Source organism: Raphanus sativus, chromosome 4, assembly GCF_000801105.2.
Source record: "Raphanus sativus cultivar WK10039 chromosome 4, ASM80110v3, whole genome shotgun sequence".
In the NCBI taxonomy this organism is placed as follows: Eukaryota; Viridiplantae; Streptophyta; class Magnoliopsida; order Brassicales; family Brassicaceae; genus Raphanus; species Raphanus sativus.
Window position 1 is genome coordinate 49,515,187 of NC_079514.1, and position 13,779 is coordinate 49,528,965.

The window sequence follows — 13,779 nt, forward strand, 5'->3', positions numbered from 1 at the left end:
GATTCCAAGCCAAAGACCCTAAACAAAAAAATACATGACTTGGCACCACACCTTTAATAGTTTCTATAACCATAGACTAATAGAGAGACACGTAGAAGGCTTTGAGTTTTCAGATTAATATTACCCGACCACCAATGTGGAAATGGAAACCAAGCACTAAGCCTCACGGAACTCCGACAAGATAATACGATCCAAGGTTCACGCACGCTCCTATTTTCTGCCATCCACATCCTCTAGCAATCCCTCATGAGGAACCAGAACCAATGTTTTGTTATATTCGTAAAAAACATTAATATGTCGAGTGCGAAAAGAACATGAGAGAACGCATTGAAGACCATCAAGGAAGTTTCCACATGCGAGATGATTTTTGGGTCACTGCTAAAAGCTCCACCTAGAACCTTTCAAAATCGTTTATAATACCTATTTTTTTTACTAAATCGTTTTGATATAGAGGAAACTCTATATCAATCCGAGTCGTTTTTTTTACTATATAGTTTATAATACCTAGTTATATATATATAAACTCCTAAAGTTGTAGAATTTATATTTGACCGAAAAAATAAATACACATTAGTAATACAAGTAGTCAAAACAATTAAAGATTTCAATACATACCGATAACACATTGTTTCTACATATTTTACAACTCAAGACTCATATGAGTTCCAAGTGTTTTACGTGCAATGAGTAAGAAGACCAAATGAGTCTAGCCGCACACACGAAGAGTCATGGCTAGGCATATATGCATAGAGCTCTGCCTGGATTCATTGATTCTGAAACAACCTTTTGCCTAAACGCAAAACTACAAGCCCATTTTAATTATTTCGTGCAGACCAGGCCCAATTCTTTTACAAATCCACACAGTAGCCCGTTTAATTAACGCGTCCTCACCACGCGCCGATATTTCGACATTACTGAAATGTAAAGCAGAGGAGGAGGGAGGGAGGAAGACGAATGTTAAAAACCCTAAGATTTTAGATTCGTCTCAGACTCAGACATGCTTCATCCAAATAGTTCTTGTTCCTCTTCCTCCTTCCTCACTTCCCGATCTAAAGTCTCTCCTCCTCTTCCACTTTCACTTCATTGGAACTTGTCTCCTAAGCGGTTTCAACTTCACTGCTCCTCCTCTTCTACAAGATGCTCTAAACCGAACAACCCTAGCTCTCGTAACCGCCGTTACGGCGGCGTAATCCCTTCCATCCTCCGCTCTCTCGACTCCTCCTCCTCCACCTCCGACATCGAAACAACCCTCGCCTCCCTCTCCCCCAAAGAACAAACCGTCCTCCTCAAGGAACAAACCCGCTGGGACAAAACCCTCCGCCTCTTCAAACTCTTCCAATCCCACAAATCCTACACCCCAAACGTCATCCACTACAACATCCTCCTCCGCTCCCTAGGCAGAGCCTGTAGATGGGACGAGCTCCGCCTCTGCTGGATCGACATGGCTCGCTCCCGCGTCCTCCCCACCAACACCACCTACTCCACCCTCGTCGACGTCTACGGCAAAGCCGGTCTCGTAAAGGAAGCTCTTTTATGGGTCAAACACATGGAACAGAGGACGATGCTTTTCCCCGACGAGGTCACCATGTCCACAGTCGTCAGAGTCTTGAAAAACTCCAACCACTTCGACGTCGCTGACACCTTCTTTAAAGCCTGGCGCGACGGTCGTATCGTTCTTGATTTCGATTCTTTGAGTAATCTTGATTCCGATTCCTCTCCTGTCAGCTTCAAGGAGTTCTTGTCTATGGAGCTGTTCAAAGTCGGTGCCAGGAGGACGAGCACTACCAAAATCGACTCTCCTTCTCCGAGGAAACCGAGGTTGACTTCTACTTTCAATGCTTTGATTGATTTGTACGGGAAGGCGGGGAGGTTAGAGGAAGCGGCTGGTCTCTTCTCCGAGATGCTGAAGTCCGGTGTCGCGGTTGATACGGTGACGTTTAACACGATGATTCATATCTGCGGGAGTCACGGGCGTTTGTGTGAGGCTGAGTCTTTGTTAAAGAAGATGGAGGAGAAAGGGGTGAAGGCTGATACCAAGACTTATAATATTCTTCTCTCTCTCCACGCTGATGCTGGGGACATTGAAGCAGCGCTTAGATACTATAGGAAGATACTGTTTCCTGATACCGTGACTCACCGCGCGGTTCTTCATGTTTTGTGTCGAAGGAGAATGGTTAAGGAAGTCGAGGATGTGTTGGAGGAGATGGATAGGAATGGTATTCGTATCGATGAGCACTCTGTGCCCGTTGTTATGCAGATGTACGTTGATGAAGGGATGATAGGACAGGCCAAAGCTCTGTTCGAGAGGGTTCAGTTAGACTGCGTGCTTTCGTCGACGACGCTTGCAGCTGTTATAGATGTTTACGCTGAGAAAGGGTTGTGGGTTGAGGCGGAGGCTGTGTTCTACGGGAAGAGAGACGTGAACGATGTTTTGGAGTATAATGTGATGATTAAAGCTTATGGTATGGCGAAACTTCACGAGAAAGCGCTTTCTTTGTTTAAAGGGATGAAGAAGCAAGGGACATGGCCTGATGAGTGCACTTACAACTCTATTGTGCAGATGCTTTCCGGGGTTGACTTGGTGGATGAAGCTCAGAGGGTGTTGGCAGAGATGATGGATTCGGATTGTAAACCGAGTTGCAAGACGTTTTCTTCTTTGATTGCTAGCTATGTGCGGCTTGGACTCTTGTCTGACGCGGTTGATGTCTACGAGGGGATGAGGAAAGCCGGTGTGAAACCAAACGAGGTTGTTTACGGTTCGTTGGTTAACGGATTCGCTGAGAGTGGTATGGTGGAAGAAGCGATTCACTACTTTAGAGCGATGGAAGAGAATGGTGTACAGTCTAATAATATCGTTCTCACGTCTCTCATCAAGGCTTATAGCAAAGTAGGGTGTCTGGAAGAAGCGAGGAGGGTTTACGACAAGATGAAGAAGGACTCAGAAACTGGTCCAGACGTGGCTGCTTCGAACAGCATGCTGAGTTTGTGCGCAGACCTCGGGATGGTGTCGGAAGCAGAAACCATTTTCAACGAGGTGAGAGGAAAGGGGACATGCGATGTGATCACGTTCGCTACGATGATGTATTTGTACAAAGGGATGGGGATGCTTGATGAGGCTATTGAAGTGGCTGAAGAGATGAGAGAGTCAGGTCTGCTAAACGACTGCGCTTCGTTCAACCAGGTCATGGCTTGCTACGCAGCAGACGGGCAGCTGCGCGAGTGCTGCGAGCTGTTCCGCGAGATGCTCGTGGAGAGGAAGCTCTCGCTGGACTGGGGAACGTTCAAGACGCTCTTCACTCTGCTGAAGAAAGGAGGCGTGCCGAGGGAAGCAGTGGCGCAGCTGCAAGACGCTTACGACCAAGGTAAACCGCTTGTTACATCAGCGATCGCCGCGACGCTGTTCTCGGCCATGGGGATGCACGCGTACGCGGTGGAGTCGTGCCGAGAGGTTACGAGAGATGGTGGTATCCCTCTGGAGCATTACGCGTACAATGCGGTTATATATGGTTACGGTGCGGCGGGGGATACGGACATGGCGTTGAAGGCTTATATGAGGATGCAGGAGAAGGGGTTGAAACCGGATATGGTGACGCAGGTGTACCTTGTCGGGGTGTATGGGAAAGCGGGGATGGTGGAGGGTGTGAAGAGGGTGCATAGCTGGATTACGTTTGGGGAGATTGAAGCGAACCAGTCGTTGTTTAGAGCGGTGAGGGAGGCTTATGTGAGTGCGAATAGGCAGGATTTGGCTGATGTGGTGAAGAAAGAGATGAGCATTGCTTTTGAAGAGGGTAAAGAGGAGGAGGAGGAGTATAGTTCGGGATCTGGAGAAGAAGAAGATGAATCCGAAGAAGACGAGGCGTTTTGAAGTGTAGCCACCCCACACGATATGTGTAGTAAAAGATTGTAGAAGAAGATAGGATGAATGTGTATAGTTTTCTTAGAACGCAAAAAGGGAAATGTGCATACTTTCAGTCTCGGAACTGGAAGAAATGTGAATCTTAAAACTGTTGTAGTAAAAGAACAAATCTATAGAAGCTAGCACTTTGTCATCGAACTGGAAGAAATGTGAATCTTTTGTTTGTTTTATCTCTTAGTGTAATAAAGATTGTGCTTCAGTTCTGCAAAGAGAACTCCTTGAATCAGACATTACAAAGCGAGTGTCAGGTTTCTCTAAACACAGTAGACAGCGTCGAGTCGAGACGTTTGTTTCTGATATTAATAGTGGGAGATGGGACTCGGTTCTTCCTCAAGTCTCTCAGCTTAAGCTTCCCAGGAATAAACTAGAAGAACAGGTTTTTGCTTTTCCTTCTCTTTGTGGAATTAAGTGTTGTATATAGTAGTGTGCTTTTTCATTGTAAGTTTTTTTGTTGAAGCATCTGTCACTCTACTGACAACTCTCATGGATTCATTTTTTCATGATTGAACTTCGAGAGTTGGACACTGCCCGAGCTATTTTGAGGCAAAACTCAGGTGATGTGTGTCATGAAGCAGGAGGAACCAGAAAGATATATGCGGATGGAGGAGCATCTTCTTGTCAGAAGCTATTTTGATCCCCATGAGGTAGGGGAGCTGTGTTATTACTTTGACTACTATGTTGAGTGTTTCTTATGTAGTTGCTATGTCAGATAAGCATTGGTTGTCCACTACTGTTCAGCGTTTTAAGCAATGTTGGTATTATTGTCACAAACAAAGTTGTTATATCTACTAGAAATATTGTATTTTGCTTGCTTTTTTGTACTCTGTTTTGTTTCATATGTGCGATTGTTTATATCCTTTCAAGTCTTAAGTAGAACCTGTTGAGCTTAGCATCGGTTAAATATGAAGTTGTTTCTAGATTAGGTTCTTAAACTATAACACATGTTCCGTCTTTGTTAGTACAGTATTATCTTTCCATTTTGCTACTGACTCAGTTTTTACTCAAGGTTTACTAATTGTTTTTTTTACTCCTCTGTTAGCTGTGGCTGCCTTGGTTACTGTGGTACCACCTTCACGGCTAATGGCTTTGATAGGCCAGGCTCTAAAGTGGCAACAGCATCAAGGTGAGCATTTAACGAACTGTGCATGCTTTCATCATCATCTCCTTTTCTTTTAATTTTTTGTTTTGTCAACGTTTATGATATATCAATAGAAACAACATATCTGTACTCATCTCTTTAAAAATTTACATATACTTGTTCTGTGTCAGGCGCCTACTACTCCCTCCGGGAACTCAGTTTGACCTCTTGCAGCTATGAAACAAGATGTGGAAGACACACATCCTAACTACTCTTAATCATACAATAAAGGTTCCTTTGATCCATCAACTTTAATTGCTTGTTTTAGGTCAAATACCCTGTTTCTCTGATTTGCATATCTCGTTCCATGTGCTGGTACAGTTTGGTACAAAGAGTCATGCCGAATGCGCTAGGTTCTCACCAGATGGACAGTTAGTTTCTTGTATCGTCTTCTGTTGATGGTTTTTTTCGAGGTGAGTTTGATGGTGGTATCTTTTTGTATGATTAAAAATATTGTCTTGGACGTCTTAAGACTCATCTTGTGACCACCAAAAAACATTACAGGTATGGGATTACTTGCATAAGTGGAAAGCTGAAGAAGGATTTGCGATATCACTGCATCCAGTGAAGGTACATTGTATATATATTAGTATATATTTTCTTGGGGTTTTCTGGCTTTTCTCCTGTGTAATAGCTGTTTTGTTTTCTTGCACAGGTCTGGGATTCAAAGACGACAGATTGTCTACAAACGTTCAAGCCACCACCTTCACTAAGAGTATGTGTTGTCTTACAGATTCATTTACACCTTTTTTTTTTTAATCTCTTGTAGTCTAAGTCAGCTCTTTTGTTTCCAAATCTGTATTTCTCGAAGACAAGTAATTACTACTGTGCCCTCTAATCAACTTTCTTAGGTCTAAAATTGAAAGGATGGTTGGTTTTATGGTTCCTTTGGTTTGATGCTTGCACCTAACACTGGTCTGCACTAACCTGCAGGAAACTGTAGTGCTTCAGCTATCTATCAAACCGGTGGACTTGAGCATTTTATGATGGTAAGTTTACAAGTTGCAATATCACAAAGAAGAAGTAATAACATTATTAAACTACTATGCAGTCTTATTAGACTTAGGTGTCTGAAAAGTTTATGTGAATGGGCAGGTGCATGAGAAAGATGTGATAGGGCTTATCACACCACCCACATAGAAACCTCATCGCTACCTATAGTGCAGATTGAGTTGTGGAAACCCTGAGCTGCCTCAAACCAGTAGGATATGTTATACTAAAATGAGACTCCGAAGGATCATTTATTTCGTTATCCTAATAACCAGCAACATAGGAATTTTATGTACACTGTTTATTTGATATTTTTTCCTGAAAATGGTTAAATCTATGACTTTGTTTTGACTGAGGATGATCGAGAATCCTTGAATGCTGAAAAGTGATAAATCTCATAAACTAGGCCAAGTGATAGACGAGTCTCTCTCTCTATGTCATGGTTCTGATCTTTTTCTATTACAAGAAGTTGCAATTGAACTAGCAAAGATAATGATCCTGGTGATGATGAGTAGCGTTGATGTTATAATCTAGGAGAGGTGCATCAACATGATGATTCATATCAGGTAAAAACATTTCTCTGTTCAGCTTCTGGCTGTTCTTCATCTTGTACACTAACATAACAGTTCCTGATCTGATTCTAGGTCGTTTCCTTCTCCGGTGCTTCTCTTACTGGCTGTGAAGTGCCTGTCGGTTGTTCTTTCTGTACATTTCTTCTACTGTGTCTGTCTTTAGACGAAACCGTACCTGAAGCCTCCTCCCTCCCATCAGCATCATAGTACTTAGCAATCGCAGCAGGACCGTTCTTGTCGAACTTCACCTTCTCTTTCCACCAAGCCTCTTATGCTGTCGGAGGAGCCACTCACGGGCTTTCCCTTCTCGGGTATGATACCGTACACGAATAACAATTTTAAAAAAGATATTTGTTTGAAAACTTAGATAACAATTTTAAAAAGATGTTTATTTGATAACAGTTTATATGGTGCCAACATCGTGACGAGGTCTAATTGATTTTAGCAAAATATAATGGGGTCAAACAATACGTTCTGTCTTAATTATTCTTGTTATGCATTCGAATTTATCTGTTTATTTGTATATATTATTAACACTGAGTACAAATTATGTTCTGATTTGTTACTGGGTTTGAGAATTTCACTTGAACATTTGCAATCACAGTCTTCTTCCATGCAAGGGGCAAAGCCGCAGAGGGAGATTATCTCTCCATCCCTATTCAACAAGAGAGCAATATAGATCCCGATTTATCAGACTGGTGCCAACATATAGAAGAAAATAAAAAAGGATTATGTGAAGCCTCGGACTTTGCAGACTTCCATCAGCTTCCTCTGCGCTTGGTCAGAGATCTTCTTAGGCTGTCTCCTTCTTGATTATGAAATCGTCTGGGAGGAACCGAGGAACCCTGCAAAGAATTAACAGTTGCGTTAAATCAAACATAATATGATCACTTTGAAAAGTTGAAAGTAAGACAAAAACCCTCAAAATCTCAAGGTTAATATGTGTTATTCTTTGTTTCGTACGGATCACTAATGGGTTCTGTTCTATGAAAATTTTGATTTTTATCAGCTTTTAATGTAGTTTATAATTAGTAGTTAATGGTAATTGACTAGTTGACACGAAATTTGGTCATATACTAATATAGTAAAAAGAAATAGTTGTAGAAAGGAACAGAATCATAAAGCACGAAATCCGCAGAAGAAGAGATACCACGTGTGCAGTAGCATTGTCAGAAGGTTCCAATTATAAAATTAGATCCACCACCGTCAGCAATCAAACACAATCACACACACACACACTTGTTCTCATGGAGTCAGAAACAAAAGTCAAATCACCATTTAATGGGGCCAACTTTTGAGTTCTTACACAGTTAATAATATTAATAGAAAAAGACGAAAACCCCGTTTGTCATTACGACCCCTTCCTCGTGGCTCTACCGTCCGATCACGGATCCTAGCTGTAATCAAGGGTGAACTGGGCCTAACACCCTACTTTTTTTTTGTCAACTAGCACCCTACTAAGTAGTACTACTAATAACTGGTTTCAACCACGTATCTGACATTTATTTGTATTTTTTTCTTTTTTTTTTATTGTAACTGACAATTATTTGTATTTTCCTCCTTGTATTTTGCCATTTCTGAAGGAGGATTATAGTCCAAAATTATTAATAACTGATTGGCATAATTTGTTTTCAGATACACAAATGGGCTTGTTATGAAACCTTTTTCTGTTTGTAAATTCACTCAGATCCATAAATTAGTCACCATTTAACAGAAAGATGTTGGTTAGTATAGTACTCCATTCAATCATGTTCATTACTCGCCATCAGTTGCATTCAACTAAGTATTTTGACCTCAATTCCTAAATGCATTATAATTGTCTAATGGAAGATTAGATAGAAATCCATAAATCAACTTGAACCATATGATTTAAACTATAATCACCACAAGGAGAGAAAAAAATGAGAATTTTTTTATGTATCTGCGCCAAGTGGCTTTCATAGGTGATGCTAAAATTTCTCTTTCAATATTCTCATCTTCGTTGTTTTCTAGTATTATAGTTTTTATTTGGTGGTGTTTTTTTAAAAAATTCTAGGATAATTTTGTTTTTCGCTAGTTTTTATAGTCAGGGATATATTCGTTTTGCTCTAATCTTTATTGTTATTGCAGACTGTTTTGAGGGTTTTTGAGTATTTGTTTTGGAAAATATTTCTTTCGAAACATCATTAACCAAAGAAAATAATTTGTCTTTATCTAAATTTTTTTTTTATCATTTAGGCAATGAAAATGTATTTGTTAGGTCATATTTTCTGAAGGATTTGATTGTTTTCAAGAGTTTGTTTTAGGTTTTGTAATGCGATATATATCATAACAACTTTTGTACTATTGTTTTTGCAGATAAATATTTGAATAAATGAAGTTTTATACGGAAAGAAATAGAAATCCATAAATACAAATCATGTTTTGATAACAAATCGCTTGAAAAGTCCAAGTAAAAGAAAATCCCTTAAACAGGTGAAGGTGATTATTTACACATGCCTAAACTTTTCAATGTTTTCACATGGGTGAGAACGGTCAAACTCGTTTATAAGAATATTACCAGACCATTTAACAACGTGGTAATCAAATTCATTATTGTCATTATTGATAATACATACTAACACATAGGACTCCTTTTTTTAAAGGCTTGATACAATTAACTATCTCATGTGATTCATGAATATGAGTTACCCCTTATTTTATTTTGCAATAAACATGTGATCGTATTAATCATAGCTCATAAAAGACTACAAACTAACATCTAATAACTGTATAGTAGTAATTATTTATTCCGAAAATATTAAATTTAAAACTAGGGTTTCCAAATCAGATTAATCAACATCTCCTGATTATCCTACCCACAATTTTGTTTGTTTCCCAAACAAGTATCTGACCCGGGAGGACCCGACCCGGCCCATCGTTTTCTTGTTGGTTGCCAACAAATAATAAAATGATTTTTTTTTTCTTTCAAAAAAGTCTGTTAAAAGGCAAATTCGAGAAGAAAGCTAAAAAGGAAAGCGAATGCTCTTCCTCACCACTAACCAGAGAAACTCGTAGTGATAGAGAAAGAGAAGAGAGAGAGGATGGGTTTGATATCATCAACGAAAGAGACGAAGAACAGTGGAAGAGGAATGAGTTTCCTCTTCGTCTTCTTCCCTGACCACAACAACAACGACGACTCTCCTTCTCCTTCATCTTCTTCTCCGTCAACGGCAACGACTCTCTTCCGCTCCAGATCTTCCCGTCTCCTCCTCTCCAAAGCCCAATCCACAATCTCAATCTGCATCCTCCTCCTCCTCCTCACCCTCTTCCTCTTCACTCTCTCAACCTTCGAACCTTCCTCCTCCGTCTTCCCCACCGTCTCTCCCCGTCGATTCCTCCTCTCCCGCGACGTCGCCGGAGCTCGCCGTCTCCCAAACCACCGCTTCGCTCTCCAGGGGATGGGCGCTCTGTTCCTCAGAGGAACCAAGAGCATGCACGACCTGATCGTCGCTCATATCGCTTCCGATACGACGGAGCGAGATCTCCGCCTCTTCGTCCGGTTGCTACTCCGCTCCGGAGCCACTTCCCGATCCGACGTCGTTTTGCTATTCGATAATTATTCTAAGAGATTCAACCGTTTGATCGAAGAAGAGAACAACTCGTTCTCGAAACTCGTTAATCTGTACCGGAACTCGAATCAGACCGACTCGGTTTGGTCCCGGTTTACGAAGAACCAATCGAAGAAGGACGCGTCTGAGCCAATCTGGGGGAAGAAGACACACCGAGCTAATAATAACGAGACCGAGTCAAACGAGTTGACTCACGGATCGGTCGTGGGCTTCGACGTGGCCGAGCTGGACCCGGAAAACTCGCTATCGGGCTTCATGGACCACGACGTCCCGATAGCCTTGAGGAGATGGGCCTGTTATCCAATGCTACTCGGACGAGTCAGACGCAACTTCAAGCACGTGATGCTCGTCGACGCGAAGACCTCACTGTTCCTCGGTGACCCGTTAACCCGGGTTCGTAACCGGAGCCCCGAATCAGTCCTCTTCTTCAAACACGGTAATAACAAGATTAACCCGGCGGTTATCATCGGTGGAGCGAAAGGGATCAGGAGGCTATCGAGCGCCATGCACACAGAGATCGCGAGAGCGACGATGCAGCAGCGCAAGAGAAAGAGCTCGGTGTCGGAATCGGGAGTGCTGAGTCAGCTCGTTGGGAACGTTCATATGACGAAGGGCTTTGAGGTGGTTGGTCCGAGTGAGGTGGTTGCGGAGGCGAGTTCGCTCGCTGAGTTGAGGACGATAAACTCGGCGGCGGCTTCGTCTAAGAGTAATGATATAGTACAACGCGGTAATAGTAAACATTTGGACATTACGGCGACTATTATGAAACGTATTTGTTCGTCTGAGTTTTATTCTTCTGTTTATAGTTACTGTTAGTTAGCATTATTATTATATTTTTTTGGTAATTTAAAAAAGAGTAAACATAAAACAAAAATAGGGGGATTTTTGGTTATTCAATTAATAGATTTTTGTATATATTTGACAGTTGTTATCTTCTTAGATTTTATATTTGGATGTTTATTTAGGTCCACGTTCTGTATTCGTTTTGGACCAAAAAAACAAGAAAAATAAAATTATTATTGTACCATTTTCATTATTATATATATATATATATATGTTAAGTGAGATTTATCTTTGTTAATGGCATGCATGAATAAAGATTACTGTTAACCTGATACGACTTAATGTTGTTAGAAGCTTCTAATTAGAGATTATCTTCTCAAAAGATATATTTTTGAAAAACAGTCGCTATATTATTAATATTCTTTTTGCGCAACTCGCTATATTTAACTTATATACTTTGTTTTATGTGAACTTCCTTCACCAATAAGAATTGTATAATAAGATTTTTCAAAAATGACATAATCTTTTGTAAAAGGTTGAAAACTTGTATAAAAGTTAGAATCGATTCTTATACTTATTTATTCTTTTAGATAGTGCTCTACAGTGTTAATTTTTTACCTAATTAGAAACCGGAGATAATACATGCATAATAGTGAAGATTAAAAGAACATTTTTAAGGAGAACTTTAAATGACTTTTTTAATATCATAATTAAAAAGTTAATTATTTAATTAAGTAGCATGTGTTTATTTGGTCTTTTGAGCTGGTTAAAGTCAATTGGTCCACCACTTTTACTTTTGTCCAACACTGAAACTTTTTGGAAAACGTCTTTGCTTCTTCAATTATTGAAATTATTATTTTAACAATCACAATAACGCCATCACGAGATTCATGGTTGGAATCGGATTCTATCAATATCTTGCCAGTATCATTCAAGCCCTCAATAGGGTGACATAGCGCACACACACACACAAACGCTCAAATCTATTCACTTGATTCGGTTGAAAAACCTTTTTTTTATCTCCACTCATTACAGTCTGGCTACCATGCTATGATAATCTTTTAGTACATTAGTGATATAATTATGTACTACAATGGTCAAAACTTTGCTCAATTGATTTAATTCTGAAAAATAAACCGTTTAGTTGGATTATTAATTTTTCTGTGTTTATTATTAACTTTGTTAATATGGTGTAAAACTCCATTGAATGTTTTATTATTTATATTAAGTTTATAACTTCATATTGTGTCACAGCAACATTATTATATTATACATATCGATAATTGTTTAGTATATAGATGAAGTAATTATAATTAGTTATTTAATATAATAGATAAATATAATATTAGTAAAATAAAATTCGTTTTTAATTATATATAAAAAATCATTAAAAGTAATATCAATATTAAAACTCTAATTTTTAATGTGATGAGCCATGACCCATTCCTACTAAAATTTAAAAGAGTACTAGTATATTATATATATATATTTTTGTAACTAGTATATTATATATATATATATATATATGCATGCAATGTTTGTTTATTCTATAGTATGCTTTAACGTAGAATATTGGAGTATGCAGACTACGGAAGATTACAAGAAACTTGAATTTCCAATTGTTTGTTGGTATATATAAGAAACAATCATTATTTCCTTTCAGTTTCATAGTAACTTCTTAAATCGTACAAGCAAAAGTATTTGTTATTGTCAGCATAAAAAGAGTAAGCTGGACAAAAAGGAACCGACACTCTTATCTAGTTATCTTCCTTACACGTGTTGTTATATCATCAGTAATGGACCTTCTAGACTTCTAGTGTAGACAGAGAGTTCGTGCAAGACTATTTACATGTGGGCTGCTTATTTGGCTGACTCAGATGTCGTCAACTCGAAGATTTTTAGTTATTTGTTATTATTTCGGATTTTTAGATCAAATGATAAAAAAATTCTGACCAAAAAAGGTCAATGGTAAATTAATAACCACTCTTATAAAATTTTTCAGCTCAATAACTTACAAGTTCAGCAAACGGTTTTTCTTTTACCAATTTAGTTTTATTGTTTTATAAAGAAAACAATTTGGTTAAACATAAATGAAGGTTAATGCGATTCTTACGAAGTTTAGATTTTCAATTCGCGTAGGAACGTCACAAACATACGTAACGTAGGTTGTGTTTGTGTAGGTGACAACCAAATTCTTCTTTTCCAACGGCGTGTCTCATTTGTTACAAGAATTAAACACTACACTGCAAGTTTCATGAGTTTACAAGTAGACGTTGATCAAAATAATCAAATAATGTAAAATAGAAATCAAAGAATTCATTAACCACAACCAGATAACTACCCTGACCCACAAGAAAAGAAAACACCGATCAATGATTACAATAACACATCACTATGGTAAGAGTATGAAGAATCAAACCAACCCGCCCATGAAGGAACATTTTTTTCTGAAAAACCAAAACAATAAGAAAAAACCCAGAAGGAACTTTTTTTCTCAAGAAGCACAATGGAAATCGCTTCTTTGTTCTTACTATATCTGAATTGCTGGATCACCATGTTTGTCATTTTTGGGCTGTTATCAGGTCATTTCTTCTTCTCACCGGTGAGATTCTTCTCACTAGTGAGAACTTGTGAGAGCAGCCAAAACTGTTTCCTTCTATGACTTTTGACTTGTCAATCCTTATATATATATATTTTTTTTTTTTGTTTTGAATTATACAGAGTTATTGTGGCCTACATAAGTAGTCCATGTTAGTCATGTGTTACTACGTGTTGGTCTTATGTTTCTAA

General features: G+C 39.1%; 2 protein-coding genes and 1 long non-coding RNA gene across 3 annotated transcripts; all 3 read left to right on the forward strand.

Annotated features, from left to right (window-relative positions):
- The first annotated feature begins 922 nt into the window (after nucleotides 1-922).
- Nucleotides 923-4,118, forward strand: LOC108829651 (pentatricopeptide repeat-containing protein At1g73710-like). Its single transcript, XM_018603269.2, has one exon. The coding sequence runs from the start codon at nucleotides 998-1,000 to the stop codon at nucleotides 3,863-3,865; it is 2,868 nt and encodes a 955-aa protein (XP_018458771.1). The 5' UTR covers nucleotides 923-997; the 3' UTR covers nucleotides 3,866-4,118.
- Nucleotides 4,119-5,295: 1,177 nt separating this feature from the next.
- LOC108829652 (uncharacterized) lies at nucleotides 5,296-7,573 on the forward strand. Its single transcript, XR_001946041.2, has 5 exons — nucleotides 5,296-5,467; nucleotides 5,559-5,624; nucleotides 5,710-5,769; nucleotides 5,988-6,043; nucleotides 6,150-7,573. It is a non-coding gene; the product is annotated as an uncharacterized LOC108829652 (long non-coding RNA).
- A 1,763-nt stretch (nucleotides 7,574-9,336) lies between these two features.
- On the forward strand, nucleotides 9,337-11,225 carry LOC108829664 (uncharacterized). The gene has a single exon (XM_018603279.2). The coding sequence runs from the start codon at nucleotides 9,679-9,681 to the stop codon at nucleotides 11,020-11,022; it is 1,344 nt and encodes a 447-aa protein (XP_018458781.2). The 5' UTR covers nucleotides 9,337-9,678; the 3' UTR covers nucleotides 11,023-11,225.
- Nucleotides 11,226-13,779: the final 2,554 nt, after the last annotated feature.

Excerpts from the sequence above, each read along its gene's own strand:
- LOC108829651 (XM_018603269.2), top strand. The coding sequence starts at position 998 with ATGCTTCATCCAAATAGTTCTTGTTCCTCTTCCTCCTTCCTCACTTCC.
- LOC108829664 (XM_018603279.2), top strand. The coding sequence starts at position 9,679 with ATGGGTTTGATATCATCAACGAAAGAGACGAAGAACAGTGGAAGAGGA.